Genomic DNA, 15,478 nt, shown 5'->3' on the forward strand with positions numbered 1-15,478 from the left:
TGTTAGCATGTTTTACCAAAAAATTTAAAACATGGACATGGTCTTTAATTCCTATATGGAATTGACTTGTTACATTTCTAAGGCCACCTCAAGGTTGTATCATTGTTAAGATTCCTATGTGCAATCCACATGCTTATCAGTATGATCTTCAACCGACCACACCTTTATTTTTAACTTGTTGTCTATAATGCTATATGAGTACATTTATGATTAAAAAATTGTGTCACTTAAATTTTTTTCTCTAATTTATTAGTGCCTTTATAGATCATATGTGTAATTTGGATAATATGATCATCATTATTAAGAACATTTATTTATCTCTGGAAAAGATTGCTTTAAAAGTATAAAGGTCAATTTGTATAAGCATAGCCCCCATATGCATGTTAAGAGAAATTAATTAAGTACGTAGAAAGTCGTTATATGTCTAACGGGATATAAGTAATAGATGGATGTCCATTTGTGTTTTTTTCCTATATAGATAATTTTAGTTTGAATTGTTAAGGAGATAAACAAAACAAAGAGAAAAGAATGGTGCAGGCCATACATGGGCAAGGAGAGAGGGAGGTTTAGGATGTTTTTCTAGATGATTAATCTAACCACCTAAAATAGTGCATTGGATGTTTAAGTCAAAACCGATGGTCGGATGTTTTGTTTTCTTGTCAAAATTTTAAGGATTTTATCTAATATATGATAGTGACGTAACATCTTAAGAGCGTTTATAGGTGGACTTTTAAAACTGCATGCCGCAATGGAGTATGAGGGATGCAAAGAGGTTTGAGATATTTTTCTTTAAGAAACAAATAGATCTAATGACCCAAAATAATGTGTCGATCGATTGAAAATAATGTTTCCATAGATTTATATCAAAACCAATGGTTGAATTTTTTTTTCAAAAATTAAAAGATTTTTCTCTGATTTAAGAATGTCATATAGTAGCTTAGAAACATTTATAAGATGTTTAATGGATTTGAATGCCGCATAGGGATGGGGAGAGAAGGAGAGAGGTTTGGGTTTTTCTATTTAATAATACTAACAATCTAAAACAATGTATCCATCAATTTAAGTAGAAATTGATAGTCGGATACTTCATTTTTTTATATTTTATAGTATTTTCTTTAATTCAATAGCACTACGTAGCGGTTTAAAAGCGTTTGTAGGGTGTTTAAAGTGTCAGAGGGAGAGTTAGTAGACCTAGTAGGTGAAGGTCTATTTGTGGGGCATTTTACCTATAAAAATGATTTTGGTTTTAACTAATTTCTTATGAACACAAAAAGAAAACATATAGAAGAAGGAACGGGAGAGGGAAGTACGTACGTACCTTACATACATACGTTCGTTTGTTTGTAAAAAGGGAGAGGTACCGGATGTGGTTTTTATTACCAAATAGATCTAACGATGTAAAATAATGGGTTCACCAATTTAAATGAAAATCAATGGTTGGATTTCTCTTATTTATTAGAATGCCACTTGGCAACTTGAGAGTATTTATAGGATGCCACTTGATGACTCGAGAGCGTTTATAGGAAGTTTAATGGACTTTTAGTATATAATAGATAGATAGATAGATAAGTAGAGTATAGACCGACATGTAGTTTTGGCTGGAGCAATAGGATGATAGAAAACCAAACATGTCTGAGCCCATCTGAGATGGGCTGTCCATGAAAGTACACGATTATTTCTTTGGCAGGACAAACATACAAGTACAAACTTTATAGGTTGTAATTTGATTGAGCACCTAATACATATATGATTAAGCATGAGTACATAAATAAGCTTTCTATGTGTTTCCGCTTAGGCACATAAGTTTTTGTGAAATCATGTAAACCTTATTTCTGATAGCACATTTGTTATGTTCTTTTTGAAGAGGCATTATTTGTTACATTGGCATTTATGAGCAGCTTGGAGCAATGTGAGTAACTGGACATACATTCAGGCTAGTGTGTTTAGCGGCAATAAGTCCAGGTGCCTCCCGCATATCAAGATCATTGTGCAACATTCCATTGGGCAGCTTCCAGTCAAAATGGTAGAGCAGGTTAGCCAACGCAAACTCCATGTTGGCCAGCCCAAGATTAATGCCAGGACATATTCTGTGACCAGAGCCAAATGGTAGAAACTCAAAGTTACTCCCTTTGTATTCTATATTGTTGTTTTCGAACCTCTCTGGCTTAAACTCCTCGGCATCCTCCCAATACTTACTATCCCTGCATATTGCCCATACATTCACAAATACAGATGTACCCTTGGGTACATCATAACCCATGATCGTGCATGTCTCACGGCATTTGCGAGGAGCCAAGAGTGGTACTGGACAATGTAGTCTCAAGGACTCCTTTATTACCATCTTGAGATAGCTGAGTTGGGCAAGGTCATCTTCAGTGATGGTGTTCTTTCCTTCAAAGGCTTGCCGCACCTCGGCTTGTGCCTTTGCCATTACTCTAGGGGAACGAATGAGCTCCGCCATGGTCCATATCAGTGTTGTTGATGATGTATCAGTGCCCGCCGCAAACATGTCCTGGAATGATGGTTTTTTTAATTAACTATATATAACATGTTTTTTTCTTAATTCATTTTTACATAAACTTACACAATATGGTGAATCTACAATACATATAGCTTAAAGATAATATAATTCTAGTACTACTAACCATGATGCCATTTTTTCAGCAGAACTTAACTATAATAGGTTCTTCTATCAAGATTACGCATTGGATGTTCCACGGATTGCTAACACTCCTACACTTGTCTCATAGTCCCACTGCATGCATGCATACATGTTATGCACGACTTCTTTCTCTTCTCTTCATGATGGTTGCTCTCCCGATAAGATATCCATGTAAAACCAATTACTTTAAAAGTTTCAAATGATTTTTTTCTAAATTATTAATCCAATTTATAATCTGATCAAACTATTTTATTACTTATAATTTAACATTTATAATAATATCTTACATGATTATATTCTTGACGTAAATAATTTTGTCCACAAAACGGGTGTTATTTCACCACTTACAAAAAAAATGTTTCATTACTTGAAGTCAAATATTTGAACTCATTTCATAAAATGTTTCAAACTAATCTAACATTTAAGGAGTACTAACTACAACACTGACAACAACTACTTGAACGGTGGGTCCTAACTAGTGAAACATCAAAGGAAATCATATATTTGCAAAGACCTTTGTTTTGTTGAAATATCATTATCTATACTCCTTATAAATGGGAGTAGTGGTGATGGTGATTCTGCCACCACCCTACACCAACTCACATATTTTTTAAGAAAAAAAAGGACATGTGAGGTTAGCAAGGTGGAGTTAACAAGGTTCCTAAATGCAACATTATGTGGTAACTATTGAAACTACTCCCATCAACTTCTACTTTTGTGTGGAGTTAACAAGGTTCATAAAATGCAATATTATGTGGTAACTATTGAATCATCACATGTTACTTGGTGAAACATTCATGGATTACCACGTGCAATATTTGCAAATGAACTAATAAAATATAAGTAAATACTAATTGAAAACATCTAAATAAGTCAGTGTAAAACATTAAAAAATATATATCAACTAGTAAAGAAAAACTAAAAATTCACAAGAATATATCATGTAAAATCTTATAGGAATTATTTGATTATAATAAAAAATTTAATGATATAATTGGATCGTAGATCAGATTATAAATACATTTGGAGAAAAATTGATTTATTGTTCAATACGTGGCAGCCGGCTTTAGTAGGTTTTCTCTGGCTATCTACGTGCTGTAGTTAATTAGGATATATAGAGATGTGTGATGCTGGCTTACCATCAAAAGCACAATTATAACATCATTTGTAATTGGCATCGGTCCGCCGCCTTCCTTCTGGAGCCTGAGCAGGACGTCGAGAGAGCATGACTTTCTCTCCGCCGCCGCCGCCTGATCGCCGGTGTCCGTCTCCATTTGGTCCTTGCGTTCTTGGATGATCTGCTCTATGATGCGCTCCATCTTCTTGCGGTTCGCGAGCGCCCTCCGCGGCGCCATCGCCACCATGGACGCGAGCTTCGACGACGGGAAGAGGTCGGCGACGCTGAGCGAGAACGACTGGACTACCATGGCATGCAGCGCCGCCAGGTACTCGTCGCTGTACTTGGACCGGCTCCCGACGGAGCACCGGAGCACGATGTCGTTGATCAGCTTGGCGGCCATCTCGGTGAGGTTCACGGCGGTGCCGCCCGACGCCGCGGCGGCCGACACGTCGCGCACGAGCCGCGCCACCTCCTCCTCGCGGACGCGCCGGAACGAGCGCACCCGCGCCGCGGTGAGCAGCTCCTGCGTGAGCAGCCGGCGGAGGTGGCGCCACCGCTCGCCGTACGGCGCCAGCGCGACGTCCCTGCCGCCGAAGCTGAACGCCGCCGTGGCGCTGGTCATGTGGCGGTCGGCGAACGCCATGTCCTTGCTCCGGAGGACCTCTTGCGCGGCCTCCGGCGACGAGGCGACCACGGTGGGCACCTCGCCGAACCAGAGCTGCATGACGGGGCCGTGCTCCCGTGCCAGCCTCCGCATCGCGCCGTGCACGCTCTCGCTCGACGGCACGAAGTGGTGGATGCTGCCGATCAGCGGCAGCGTGCTTGGCCCCGGCGGCAGGTTAAGCCTCGACGGCTTTGTGTTTGCGGCACATGAAATCACCGGCAGCCTGTGCCTGTGGCAGACTACTCCTGGGCGCGTGGCGAGAAGCACCATGTCGCCCATGTCTCTAGCTACTGTACTAGTACTACGTACGTGCTAGATGTAGACTAGACTACTGTGGTGTGTGTGCAGCTTTACTCTACAGCATTCGTGTTATAAATAGCCGTGGCATTGCGTTGTGTAGCAATAATATATCTGCCACTAAGGCTCTAAATTTACGGTCAAATAATGGAGGTGTATACTAAAGGGCATCGTGAAAATGTATACTCCCTCCTCCGTCAGATAAAAAAACAACTATAGAATCGGATGTGGTAATGACTAGTACTAGATTCGTACTACTAACGTGTGCCACATTCGGTACTAGCTAGGTAAGATTTTTATGGGATGGAGGGAGCAGGTATGATTTAAATTTTTATTTATAATATTTGTTTAATTTGCTATTCTAATGATCCAATTAGAACACTCTCTTTGCCCTTTCTCCAAATTTTAGCATGTATTAATTTAGTCAATTCGGTAACTTTTCAGTGAATTAAATCAGACAAGGATTCCGTGCATGGTATACAGATCTCGGGTACTCATTACCATTTTACGCTTTGAAGACTAACTTTGTTGTATAGTACCACATTGGTTGTGGAAGGGCAAAGGATCTAACATATAAGTGGGGGAGCCGCTTACCTCATTGGCTAGCTTTTGGGGTGGGAAAGGCCCTTTACGATCCTACAAACTTCTCATTGTTTGCTAAGCAGCCTAGCCAAAATTTAAATTTTGATCGGGTTGTTATCATTGTAGTATATTTTTCCGCCTTGGTTTTTAAACCGCGTGAATGATAGAGATATAAAAGTTTTAGTCTAGTTTTATACTTTTGAACCTTTTTAGCACTGACGTTAGTGATTTTGAAACTCCATATGGAGTAGTAATAGGTAGAGGAAGTTCATAAATATTGATATAGATGAATTGGGAATATCCAGCGAATAAATCAAATAAGTGAAAACCCATGAAAAGCATATTTAAATGTTCTCCAAATTCAAGAAAGAAATTACTAGAGATTGGCATAAAGCATGAAATATATTCATTCCAAATCTCAAGTCGAAACTAAGTTTGGTTATAAAATGACAATTTTTAGATGAATAGTGTTGGTTAATTACCACTACAGCAGAAACACAAAAATACGACGGCACTATAGGTGTTGAAAATTATAGATCGGACACCTATAGTGCATTTCCCACCCAAGAGCGCGTCAGCTGGATGCCTTTGGGGAGGATCGGCACAAATGTGGTGACGTAGGTGCCGATTATTAAAGGAACCGCCACCTATGAGTTCTAGGAGATATAGGTGTCGATTTCTTAATAAGAACTAGCACCAATGAAATCATCATTGTTGGTGGATTTTAATTAAACCGACACTTATGTGGAAGAACAAAATCACCGTTCCACCGGTTTACCAAGTAGCCAATCTTCTCCCTCCCCTCATCCTTATCCTCTCTGCCCTTCCTCCTCTCTCCCACCCCCCTCATCTTTATCCACACTCCCTTCTCTGCCCTCTCTCCCCTTTCCCAGCCCCTTTCCATGCCAAGGCAACCCCTCCTCCTCTCTCCCACCCCCCTCCCTCATGGAGGTGTCTAAGTTCAGCGCCACACGATTTGGTACTGAACAAAAATGTCACTTTTGAAATAAGTTTTGGCAGTGGTTCATTTGTAAAATTAGTTTTTTCAAACGTTCAAATTGTCAAAATTTGTGAAGTTAAAATTCGGAGTGAATGTATTTTGTGCCTAGTAGAGGTCTAGTAATTTTTTTTCAGTTTTTTTATGAGGGAGGCGGAAGCGGATGCGCCGTAGGAGGGTGGGAGGGAGGGAGGGAGGCAGATGCAAATGTGCCGCGGAGGGAGAGAGGAAGGCGGAAGCGGAGAGGGGGTGACACACGGGAGGGAGTCGAATGGACGGACGAAAAAGGGAGGAAGCCTTACCTATTTTTTAATTAGGTATATAGATTTTTTATGAACCTTTTTTTCGCCACTTTCTTAGGGATTCGGACGAATCTATTTTAGATTTCTTTTTGGCATTTTTTTATTTTTTTGATTTTTTTCGGCTTTTATAGGAATCAGACTTTTATTTTTGTTGCTTTTTTCGCTATTTTTTCTCGGACTTTTTTTTCCAATTTTTAAGGAGAATCGGATCTACGGTATTTCTTTTTTTTCGCCAATTTCTTAGGGCAATTGAACTTTTTTTAGGATGTTTTTTTTCTTTTTTGTTTATTTGGATGGACGAATGAAATGTTTTGAATTTTTTAAGTGGTAGAGATTTACAAAATGTTTGACGTATGGTTTTCTCTTATTTTTTTGATTTTTACCGTATATGACCCTAGATAAATAGCATGGTAAATAAACAAATTATGTACCGGTATAATACCAATTAATTAGATAGATAGAAATAAGAAAAACTAGAGTTCACTGGGACAAAAGCGATGATACTTCTTGCTGCACATCGCTTTCTTGGTCATACTCTGCTCTTTATTTCCAGTCATAGACGTCAACGTACGGTGAAAATCACCCGGAGAAAAGGCAGCGCTGGCAGTGACCAAGGAACCTTCATTATCTCATTTTCATTTTTCTTTACCGAGATTGTGACTAACAATTTAAACCAACGACGACGAGTTTTTTTTCTCAATCTGTCCTGAAGAATACATATATTAAATATAAATTACGATATCCATTGTAAAGCGAAATATCTATCACTAAAAACTGTTAAGGAAACAAACATAGAGAAGTCATTTATATTATTCAACGTTTTAATAGTTTCAATTGGAAAAATATAAGAGGTGCAGCACGCGTACGTACAGAACCGCTTTCTTTTTTCCAACGCATGGAGTAATAATTCCAAGTCAATCGTCTTCGGAAAATTTTGATGGTCAAGCACGAGAAAATTGAACGAAGTACGAGCTTTCATTTTTTTTCCAAACATCGGTTAAACTGGTTAAGTTACTAGCAGTGAAATATATCTATTTGTGTTTAAGGTATAGATTTGTTACGGGTCCTCTTATTTACGACTAATTTTTTTAGTGGCGGGTTACATAACCATCGACAGCGAGCCATCTATGATGAATTTATGAATCTCAAAGACTATGTCGGCGTAGTAGTCGAAAGTGTTTGTAGAGATAATCTGTGCATGCGTGTTTATAGAAGTGATTGTCATGTCATATGAACCCATGCGTGTTGTATGCATTTCTAATACGAACCGACAAAATCCAGTTGAGACGCCCAGCCGTGTTCTCTTTTTAATAGAATAGTGTAATTTCAGTGTAGCCACAGGCCCACAGCGATATATACATGCAGAGTGTGCATATTGGTATGATATACTCCCTCTGTTTTTTAATAGATGACGCCGTTGACTTTTTCTTTCATGTTTGACCATTCGTCTTATTAAAAAAAACTTACGTAATTATAATTTATTTTGTTATAAGTTGTTTTATCACTCATAGTACTTTAAGTGTGATTTATATCTTATACATCTGCATAAAATTTTTGAATAAGACGAATCGTCAAACATGTGAGAAAAAATCAACGGCGTCATCTATTAAAAAACGGAGGTAGTATATAACAAAGGCGTTATCTGACCTGCCTTCAAGCAATGGTCTTTAGTATTTACACAGTTATGAAATCACCGGGCAAAGCGTGTGTTCAGCCCACGCATCCCTTCCTCAGGCTTATCCGAGATTCCTATCTCGTGCGTACGCACGAGAATCTTAAGCGGCTCACAATCTCCAGCAGCTTCACATGCTTTCTCTTTTTTTTTTCTTTTCTGGTTTTTCTTCAACTTGTTTTTTCTCTCTCCCACGCATTTATTCAAGTGTTGAAAATTTTAACAATAGATTTATTCAAGTTTTGAATTTTGAGTTGAAGGCATTTTCGATTTAAGTAGGGAGTTTTGAATTTTGATATGAATGTTTTGAAATTAAAATTTAAAATTCGAGCTCAAAGTTTTCAATATAATGTAATGAATTTCAAGATGAAAGATTTAAATTCTAATATACATTAAAACAATTGTGAAAGAACGGAAAAAGGAACAGAACATGTGAAAAAAATGGGAAAAAAAGGTACGTTGGCTGGCAGACGCGCCAACTTCCGTGGGTGCGCGCGCTAGCAACGGAGTTGGCACGTCTACGCTATATAGGAAGTCCTAGAATTATCTCTAGTTAAAGATAAATTTGGGCTCGTACCAGATATATGAAAACTTATTCTAATGGGACTAAGAGGTAGAGACTAGAGAGATTGATGATGTACATCTAGACATGAGAAAGCAAATAAGTTGTGACACCTCTCCCTATATCTATGTCTATATATCTATGTCTATTGTTCATATACTGTGTGCTTATATATATAACAGTACCAAACTTGCAAATATGATACTCCCTCCGTCCCAAAATTTAACAACTTTTAGCCCCCAGGATTTGTCCTAAAATATAACAACTTTTTCATCAACATTCTATTCTCAACCAATTACAACCCTCCACCATTCACTTTTTCCACGATTACCACATCGACCAGCAAGCTAGGCAGTTATTACCCGAAACAGGTAATTGCATGCATGCCCACCTCGTGCATTCTCTGCAGGGCTATAAGCTAGCTATAGATGAACTAGCAAGACAAGGAAGATGCCGATCTAATCTAATAAAAGGAATTTTTTGCTGTTGTTACTGCAATATATATACTTGTCCGACGGAGCTGAGGGTTTCAAAGGACATAAAGACATAATCACTACTACATAAGACATACAGACTGACACTATAGCTGCCAGAACAGTTAAAATAGACACCTATAGTGTTTTTCTCAAATTTATAGACTGAAAACATATAAAATCAACACTTTTAAGCAACTATAGGTGTCGGTTCTAGAGAAAAACCGCACCTATATGATATGTACCCTTTTTAAAAAAAACAACACCTATAATATATTATAGGTGTCGTTTTTTAAAAAACCGGCACCTACACCAAACCGAGCTGACCCGACGAGCCGAGCGCCACGCCGGTCTTATCCACTCCGCTATCCACTCGCCTCTCCCATGCCTCTCTCTCACTCACGTCTCTCTCTCTCTCTCTCGGCACCGGCCCGGCGGAGGCGACAGCGCCAGCAGCCACGGCCTCCCCTCTGCCAGATCCGGCCGGAGGGGAGGCAGCAGCCTCCGGTGATGGCGGCACCGACGGCAGGGGTCGCGGAGCCTCCGATGGCAAGGAAAAATAAGGTACTTTGAGGCCATTAATTAACGGAATATAACTGTGTCCTACTAAAACTGAGGGAAATTAATGCTACTCGATCCTCTTATATAAGAAAAGTTGTATATTATCACCACTATAACAAGTGAATGCCATACCGCTATAAGTATGCAAATCTAAATATATGTTAACAATTCTTACCATCAAAACTGAAGCTGCTTATTATTTCAAAAGATAACTAATTTTTATTCCATGATCGTAAACCGCAAACCACATTCCCAATCATTTATCAAACTAACTACTATACACTACAACAAAGATATGGTTTCAAACTTTGTAGCTTTTCATACACAATAATACAAAAGTTGCAGACGACCAAGGGTAGCTATAGTACTAATTAAACCATGTGATGAAATACCAAGGGCATACATTGAAGACAGTTCATAATAAGGAACTTAAAGCGTGTCCACGTCCATATACATGTGAACATCACTGGGTGTTTGAAGTCATCCAATTTTTAAAACATATACAGATTTTCATAATAATAACTAGAACCGATAGCAGCATGTTTGAATGAGCATGTAGGGTTCGGAGGCACCGGGAACCAAACTGATGCCTGATAGCAACAAGACCTATGGCCTCTGTCTCTCTGCAGATAACAGCTCTGGGAGATGGAGTCCATGATCTGGTTGTAAAGCAGGGTGCCTAGCAACTCTCTTAAGAACACTGCAATGGAAATTAATTAGAGAGACCACCAACCCTCAAACTTGTAATTAAATGGAAATTAATTACAGAGCACGGACTGCCTCTCAAGCAGGTTGCTACCCTATTGGCTTTGCCCATCTACTGGACAGTGCGTCGTATGAAGGAAGGGCTAAGCTAGCTACACAAGCAATCGAGAGTACGAGACAACAAGAATGTTTGTTTGTTTACATGCTAGTACTAATCATATCATATCATATTAAATCTTTAGTTTTTTGACCCACTACCAACAGTGAATCGACGATTCTCAGCCCAGAAAGCCTGCTACAGTACTACAGGACCTCACCCTTCATGCACCGTCCGATGTCCACGGGTTCATCGATCCATCCGTCTACGCCTCATAGCCGCATCACCCCGATCCCCTCCGTCATCGCTCCTAACCAATCAGCGCACCCATCGTCCCAAAATCCCCAAATCTTCATCGCCTCCTCGTGAGGTTCGTCGGCGCCGACACCGCCATCTTGCGGAGCCTGTGGCCAGCGTCGCCGCTTTCTTGTCGAGCCAGTGAGGGAAATCGCGGCGCCATCTTCGCCGCCCTCGCCGGACCAGCGTCGCCACGGAGCTAGCCGGCGGCATCTGCCATCGGGCAAGCGCCGCAGCCGACCGCCGCCCTCGTCTCTTCGGCGATCCAGCAGCTGCCGCCGCCTTTCGTCTGGTACGCACTCCTCCTCCTCACGGACAGGGAATGCATGCAGGTTACTGCTGTCTCCAAATCCACATACTCTACTTAATTTTCTTACTGAACCGGCCAATTTCACTCAGCTAGCTGCTAACGGTTGTCCAACTAGCTCGATCCCTGTCCGTGCTGCTCCGTGTCCTCTTTCATTCGTCAGTTTCAGGTATATATCCATATCACTCCTTGCATTGTTACTTTCATTAATCATTTACTAGGCAGTGCCGATTGTTTGGATGATATGATGCTTTGGGTTTATTATTGCTCTTATTATATTTACCACTATCTACAGTAAAAAAAAAGTGCTCTATTTTAGTTTGGAGTAAATTCCTTGTGTGCCCCTGAAAAGTTATTCAATCTCTTACATGCCCCTGAAACTTACTCGATTCCTTCTATACCCTTGAATTTTTGATTGGATCCCCTACATACCCCTACCGTTAGATTTAGCAGCATTCCCTGGTTAGTTTGGTTGAAAATGTCTATAATACCCTTGAGGTTGGAGGAGCTGAAAACTAAGAACATGTTTGGCAGCTGGGTTTGAAACATTCATGACTGCACAGTATGTATTCCGTGAGACTAAAAAAATAGTGCATAAAATTAATTTCATTTTCTTTTGTTATAGCATTCAGTATTTTATAAAAAAATATAACATGACATTGGATCTTTCATGACCACTAACCGACACAGCCTGGGGGTAAAAGACAGTACCCCTACCCGTTTACTCAAACACCATTGCAATTCATCAGCATATCAAGAGCATCGGTAGCACCATTTAATAGGAAGAAAATGAAAATACATCTAAAAGCATTCATACACCATCAGCAGTACACAAATATATTACTTTTTACATCATGAGCATAATAGCACAAGCCCATAACAGTTCAAGGCATCTGCCTGCATAAAGTCAAACAAATTAATGAAGAAACACTAGCAGCAGCAGCTATTCGCATTTTGCTAATCAACGCAAGGGTGTATCTTACCGACGGCGAGGAGCAGCGGAGCAAGGAGGTAATAGGCCGGCGTCGGAGCCCCCGAGAAGAGGGTGAGGTGACAAGAGGGAGGGCGCGGAGGAGGCAGGGAGGAGACGGCGTCGCCATGACCGCAAGCAGAGTCGAGGCCGCGGCGGGATGCGGACTCGTCGCCGCGGCAGGATGCAAAGCCGCCGCCGCCCACCAGATGCGGACCCCGCCACGCCACCGATGGGATGCGGACCCAGCCGCCACCGCCGACCGCAAGCAGAGCCGAGACCGCGGCGGGATGCAGAGCCGCTGCCGCCGCCGGGATGTGGGAGAAGGGCGGCGATGCGCGTGCAACGATGGCTGAAAGCTGGCGATGTGCGGCACCGTGCGTGTGGGAACTATTTTGGAGGATTTGGGGATCGGATGTGGCCCTGTGTTACCTAGGGTTGACAGGGGCATTTTCGCATTTTATGAAAATACTGACAAGCTAACACACACATGAACACAAACATCTGACGGAACCCAAACGGTAGGGGTACGTAGGGGATCCAATCGAAAATTCAGGGGTATAGAAGGAATCGAGTAAGTTTCAGGGGCATGTAAGGGATTGGGTAACTTTTCAGGGGCACACAAGGAATTTACTCTTTAGTTTGCCACTCTACAGGCTCTATGTTTCTTACATATTGATTTTCTGCTCTCCTTTTTTTAAAAAAAAAGAATTATTCAGTGTGGTAGTTTTATCTGTCATTTTACACAAAGAAGTGATAAACTCTACCTGTTATTTCAGTCTTCTAGGAAATGTTGTGCTGAAGATATTTCTGTTTACCCAAAACACCAATCTCTCTAGGAACACGAAGGTGTTTGCCTTTTGCTAATGTCTTACTACCTCTGTTTTTTAATAGATGACGCCGTTGACTTTTTCTCACATGTTTAACCATTCGTCTTATTCAAAAAAAAAATATGTAATTATAATTATTTTATTATGAGTTCTTTTATCATTTATAGTACTTTAAGTGTGATTTATATCTTATACATTTGTATAAAATTTTTGAATAAGACGAATGGTCAAACATGTGAGAAAAAGTCAACAGCGTCATCTATTAAAAAACAGAGGGAGTATTACAGTGCGTAGTGACAGTCAATATTACCTATGTTTACATGACCTCTAACTGCTGCCCGTTTTTTAACCTTTTACCCCTATCATGCTGCAATTCCTGGAGTTGTGCCGGTGTTAGCTATGCTTTCTCTATTATATACATCAGGCTAATTTATCATGTCATTCTACTCAGAAGAATGTACATAACAAATAGCAAATAGACTCGAAAATAATATATCATGAAAAGAATGGTCATGTTTGTGTGCATTGCAAAAGGACCAAGGCAAAATAATAGTGTACTGTACTCAGTTTCTTCCAGTTATATAATAATCCTGACCGTGTTACATTTTGAATTTTTACCCAACTTTCAATTATCATATAAGCTTCAGTGTCTACCGTCACTGTTTGAGTATAGAACAAAATGATTGACATCTAAAACCACCATACCATGTTCATCTGTGTCACAACTTTGGTTTGTTTTTCGGGAATCAGCTACTTCACCTTTGAATCTTGCAAACTTACGTACCAAGTCCTTTAATTTGTACACCATGAACAAAAGTTCCAGATCATATAAATTCGACTAACACAGTGGCACTTCATCCGCGGCAACGCACGGGGTCCTGGCTAGTTATATATCTATTTAGGGCAGGAGGAATGGAAGGACATGAAAGAAAACATGTCTGCTATGAATCTTTGTGGAAATGGAACTAAGATGAACAACTCTGATGTGAGTCACTCTGAAGTAGTAAATTTGGAACGATCCAATACATGTCTGCACAACCGATTTTTGCCGCTGGTTGGCAACCATCTGTTGTCCTGGTTATGTAACTGGGACGGCGAATCCGGGACTAAAGATGACTATATTTAGTCCCGGTTCAAATACCCAGAACTAAAAATTGATCTTTAGTCTAAAGATCGATCTAGAGGGTAGCGGCAGTCACGGTTAGTTTGTTTTTTTTCATTGTTTTTATTGCTACTTACTACTTAATAATTTTCTCCCAAATAGAGTGAGATGCATATCCCCATATCAAATAACTGATTTTCTCCCAAATCAAGTGGGATGCATATCCCCAAATTAAAGTAACATCCCAAATAAAACAAATCAAATACATCACAGATTATACATCTCAGGTCCATGCAATGAATCACAAATTCTTCATCTCAATCCATACAATAAATCCAAATTCTCAAAAAAAAAATCAAGGCACTGCTGGCCGCCGATCCACCTAACCCATGCTGGCGGGCCCCGCAGCCCTGCGTGCCGCCGCGCTAGCCGCACCGCTGCACAGGACTCTGCCTGACCGGCCCGCCCTCCTCTCCTGCGCTCCCTCAGCCTGTGAACCATGAAAGAGATATAAGGCTAAGAGGAAGGAAAGAGATAAGGAGTTATTGAGGAAAATAAAGAGAGAGTAGTTTGTGTGGACAGGAGAAGAGGATAAGGACTAGGGATTACATAGTGCGTTTTGATCTTTAGTTCTAGTTGGTGTTACTAACCAGGACTAAAAATCACCGGGATCTTTAGTCCCGGTTGATAATACAAACCGGGACTAAAGATCCAAACTTTAGTCCCAGTTGGTAACACCAACCGGGACTAAAGATCGTATAGTCCCGTCCTGCTTATAAACTGGGACTAAAAACCATCTTTAGTCCCGGTTTTTATTGCAACCAGGACTATTGTGATTTTTGGTCGACCGGGCAAAGATGGTTTCTCCAGTAGTATGTTAAGTTTGATTTGTTTCCATTTTCATCATTAGTAAATTTTTGCATTACCAAAATTTGGCAATGCAACATACCAGACATGCTATTACCATCACAACTCTACTGATCTCTTCTTATTCCAGAATTTTTCACTGTTACAAACTCTGCAAAAATTTAATAAAGGATCAAATCAATCGCCGCTTAACATTTCTTTACCCTACTGAAATTTGGTACCTACCAAAGTTTGGTGTTTTGTAGTCGATTAAATGGTGGGCAAGTGTGCAGCTACTTCTCTTATTGTTTGTTTGAGGGGGTTTGTTCTGTGACGTTTTGAAAATTGTTATCTAGACCACTGACCTGATCATGACTGGAGTCAAGTATCCCTCCATCCATAAGAGTTACACCTATTTCATACACTACTACA

At 40.3% G+C, this 15,478-nt stretch overlaps 1 protein-coding gene and 1 long non-coding RNA gene across 4 annotated transcripts in view; one reads left to right on the top strand and one right to left on the bottom strand.

Moving 5' to 3' along the window:
- Window positions 1-1,815: 1,815 nt before the first annotated feature.
- LOC107277128 (ent-cassadiene hydroxylase-like) lies at window positions 1,816-4,808 on the bottom strand. Its single transcript, XM_015790314.3, has 2 exons — window positions 3,802-4,808; window positions 1,816-2,512 (listed from the first exon to the last, which is right to left on the bottom strand). Exons 1-2 carry the CDS (start codon window positions 4,723-4,725, stop codon window positions 1,889-1,891), a joined length of 1,548 nt encoding a protein of 515 aa, XP_015645800.1. The 5' UTR covers window positions 4,726-4,808; the 3' UTR covers window positions 1,816-1,888.
- A 6,189-nt stretch (window positions 4,809-10,997) lies between these two features.
- LOC107281525 (uncharacterized) overlaps window positions 10,998-15,478 on the top strand; it is an 11,306-nt gene continuing 6,825 nt past the window's right edge. For all 3 annotated transcript variants that reach the window (XR_010742272.1, XR_003243253.2, XR_010742273.1), the window contains exons 1-2: window positions 10,998-11,283; window positions 11,391-11,467. This is a non-coding gene — a long non-coding RNA (uncharacterized lncRNA). The remainder of the gene's footprint in view (window positions 11,284-11,390; window positions 11,468-15,478) is intronic.

Source organism: Oryza sativa, chromosome 7 (genome assembly GCF_034140825.1).
Source record: "Oryza sativa Japonica Group chromosome 7, ASM3414082v1".
NCBI classification, from domain to species: Eukaryota; Viridiplantae; Streptophyta; class Magnoliopsida; order Poales; family Poaceae; genus Oryza; species Oryza sativa.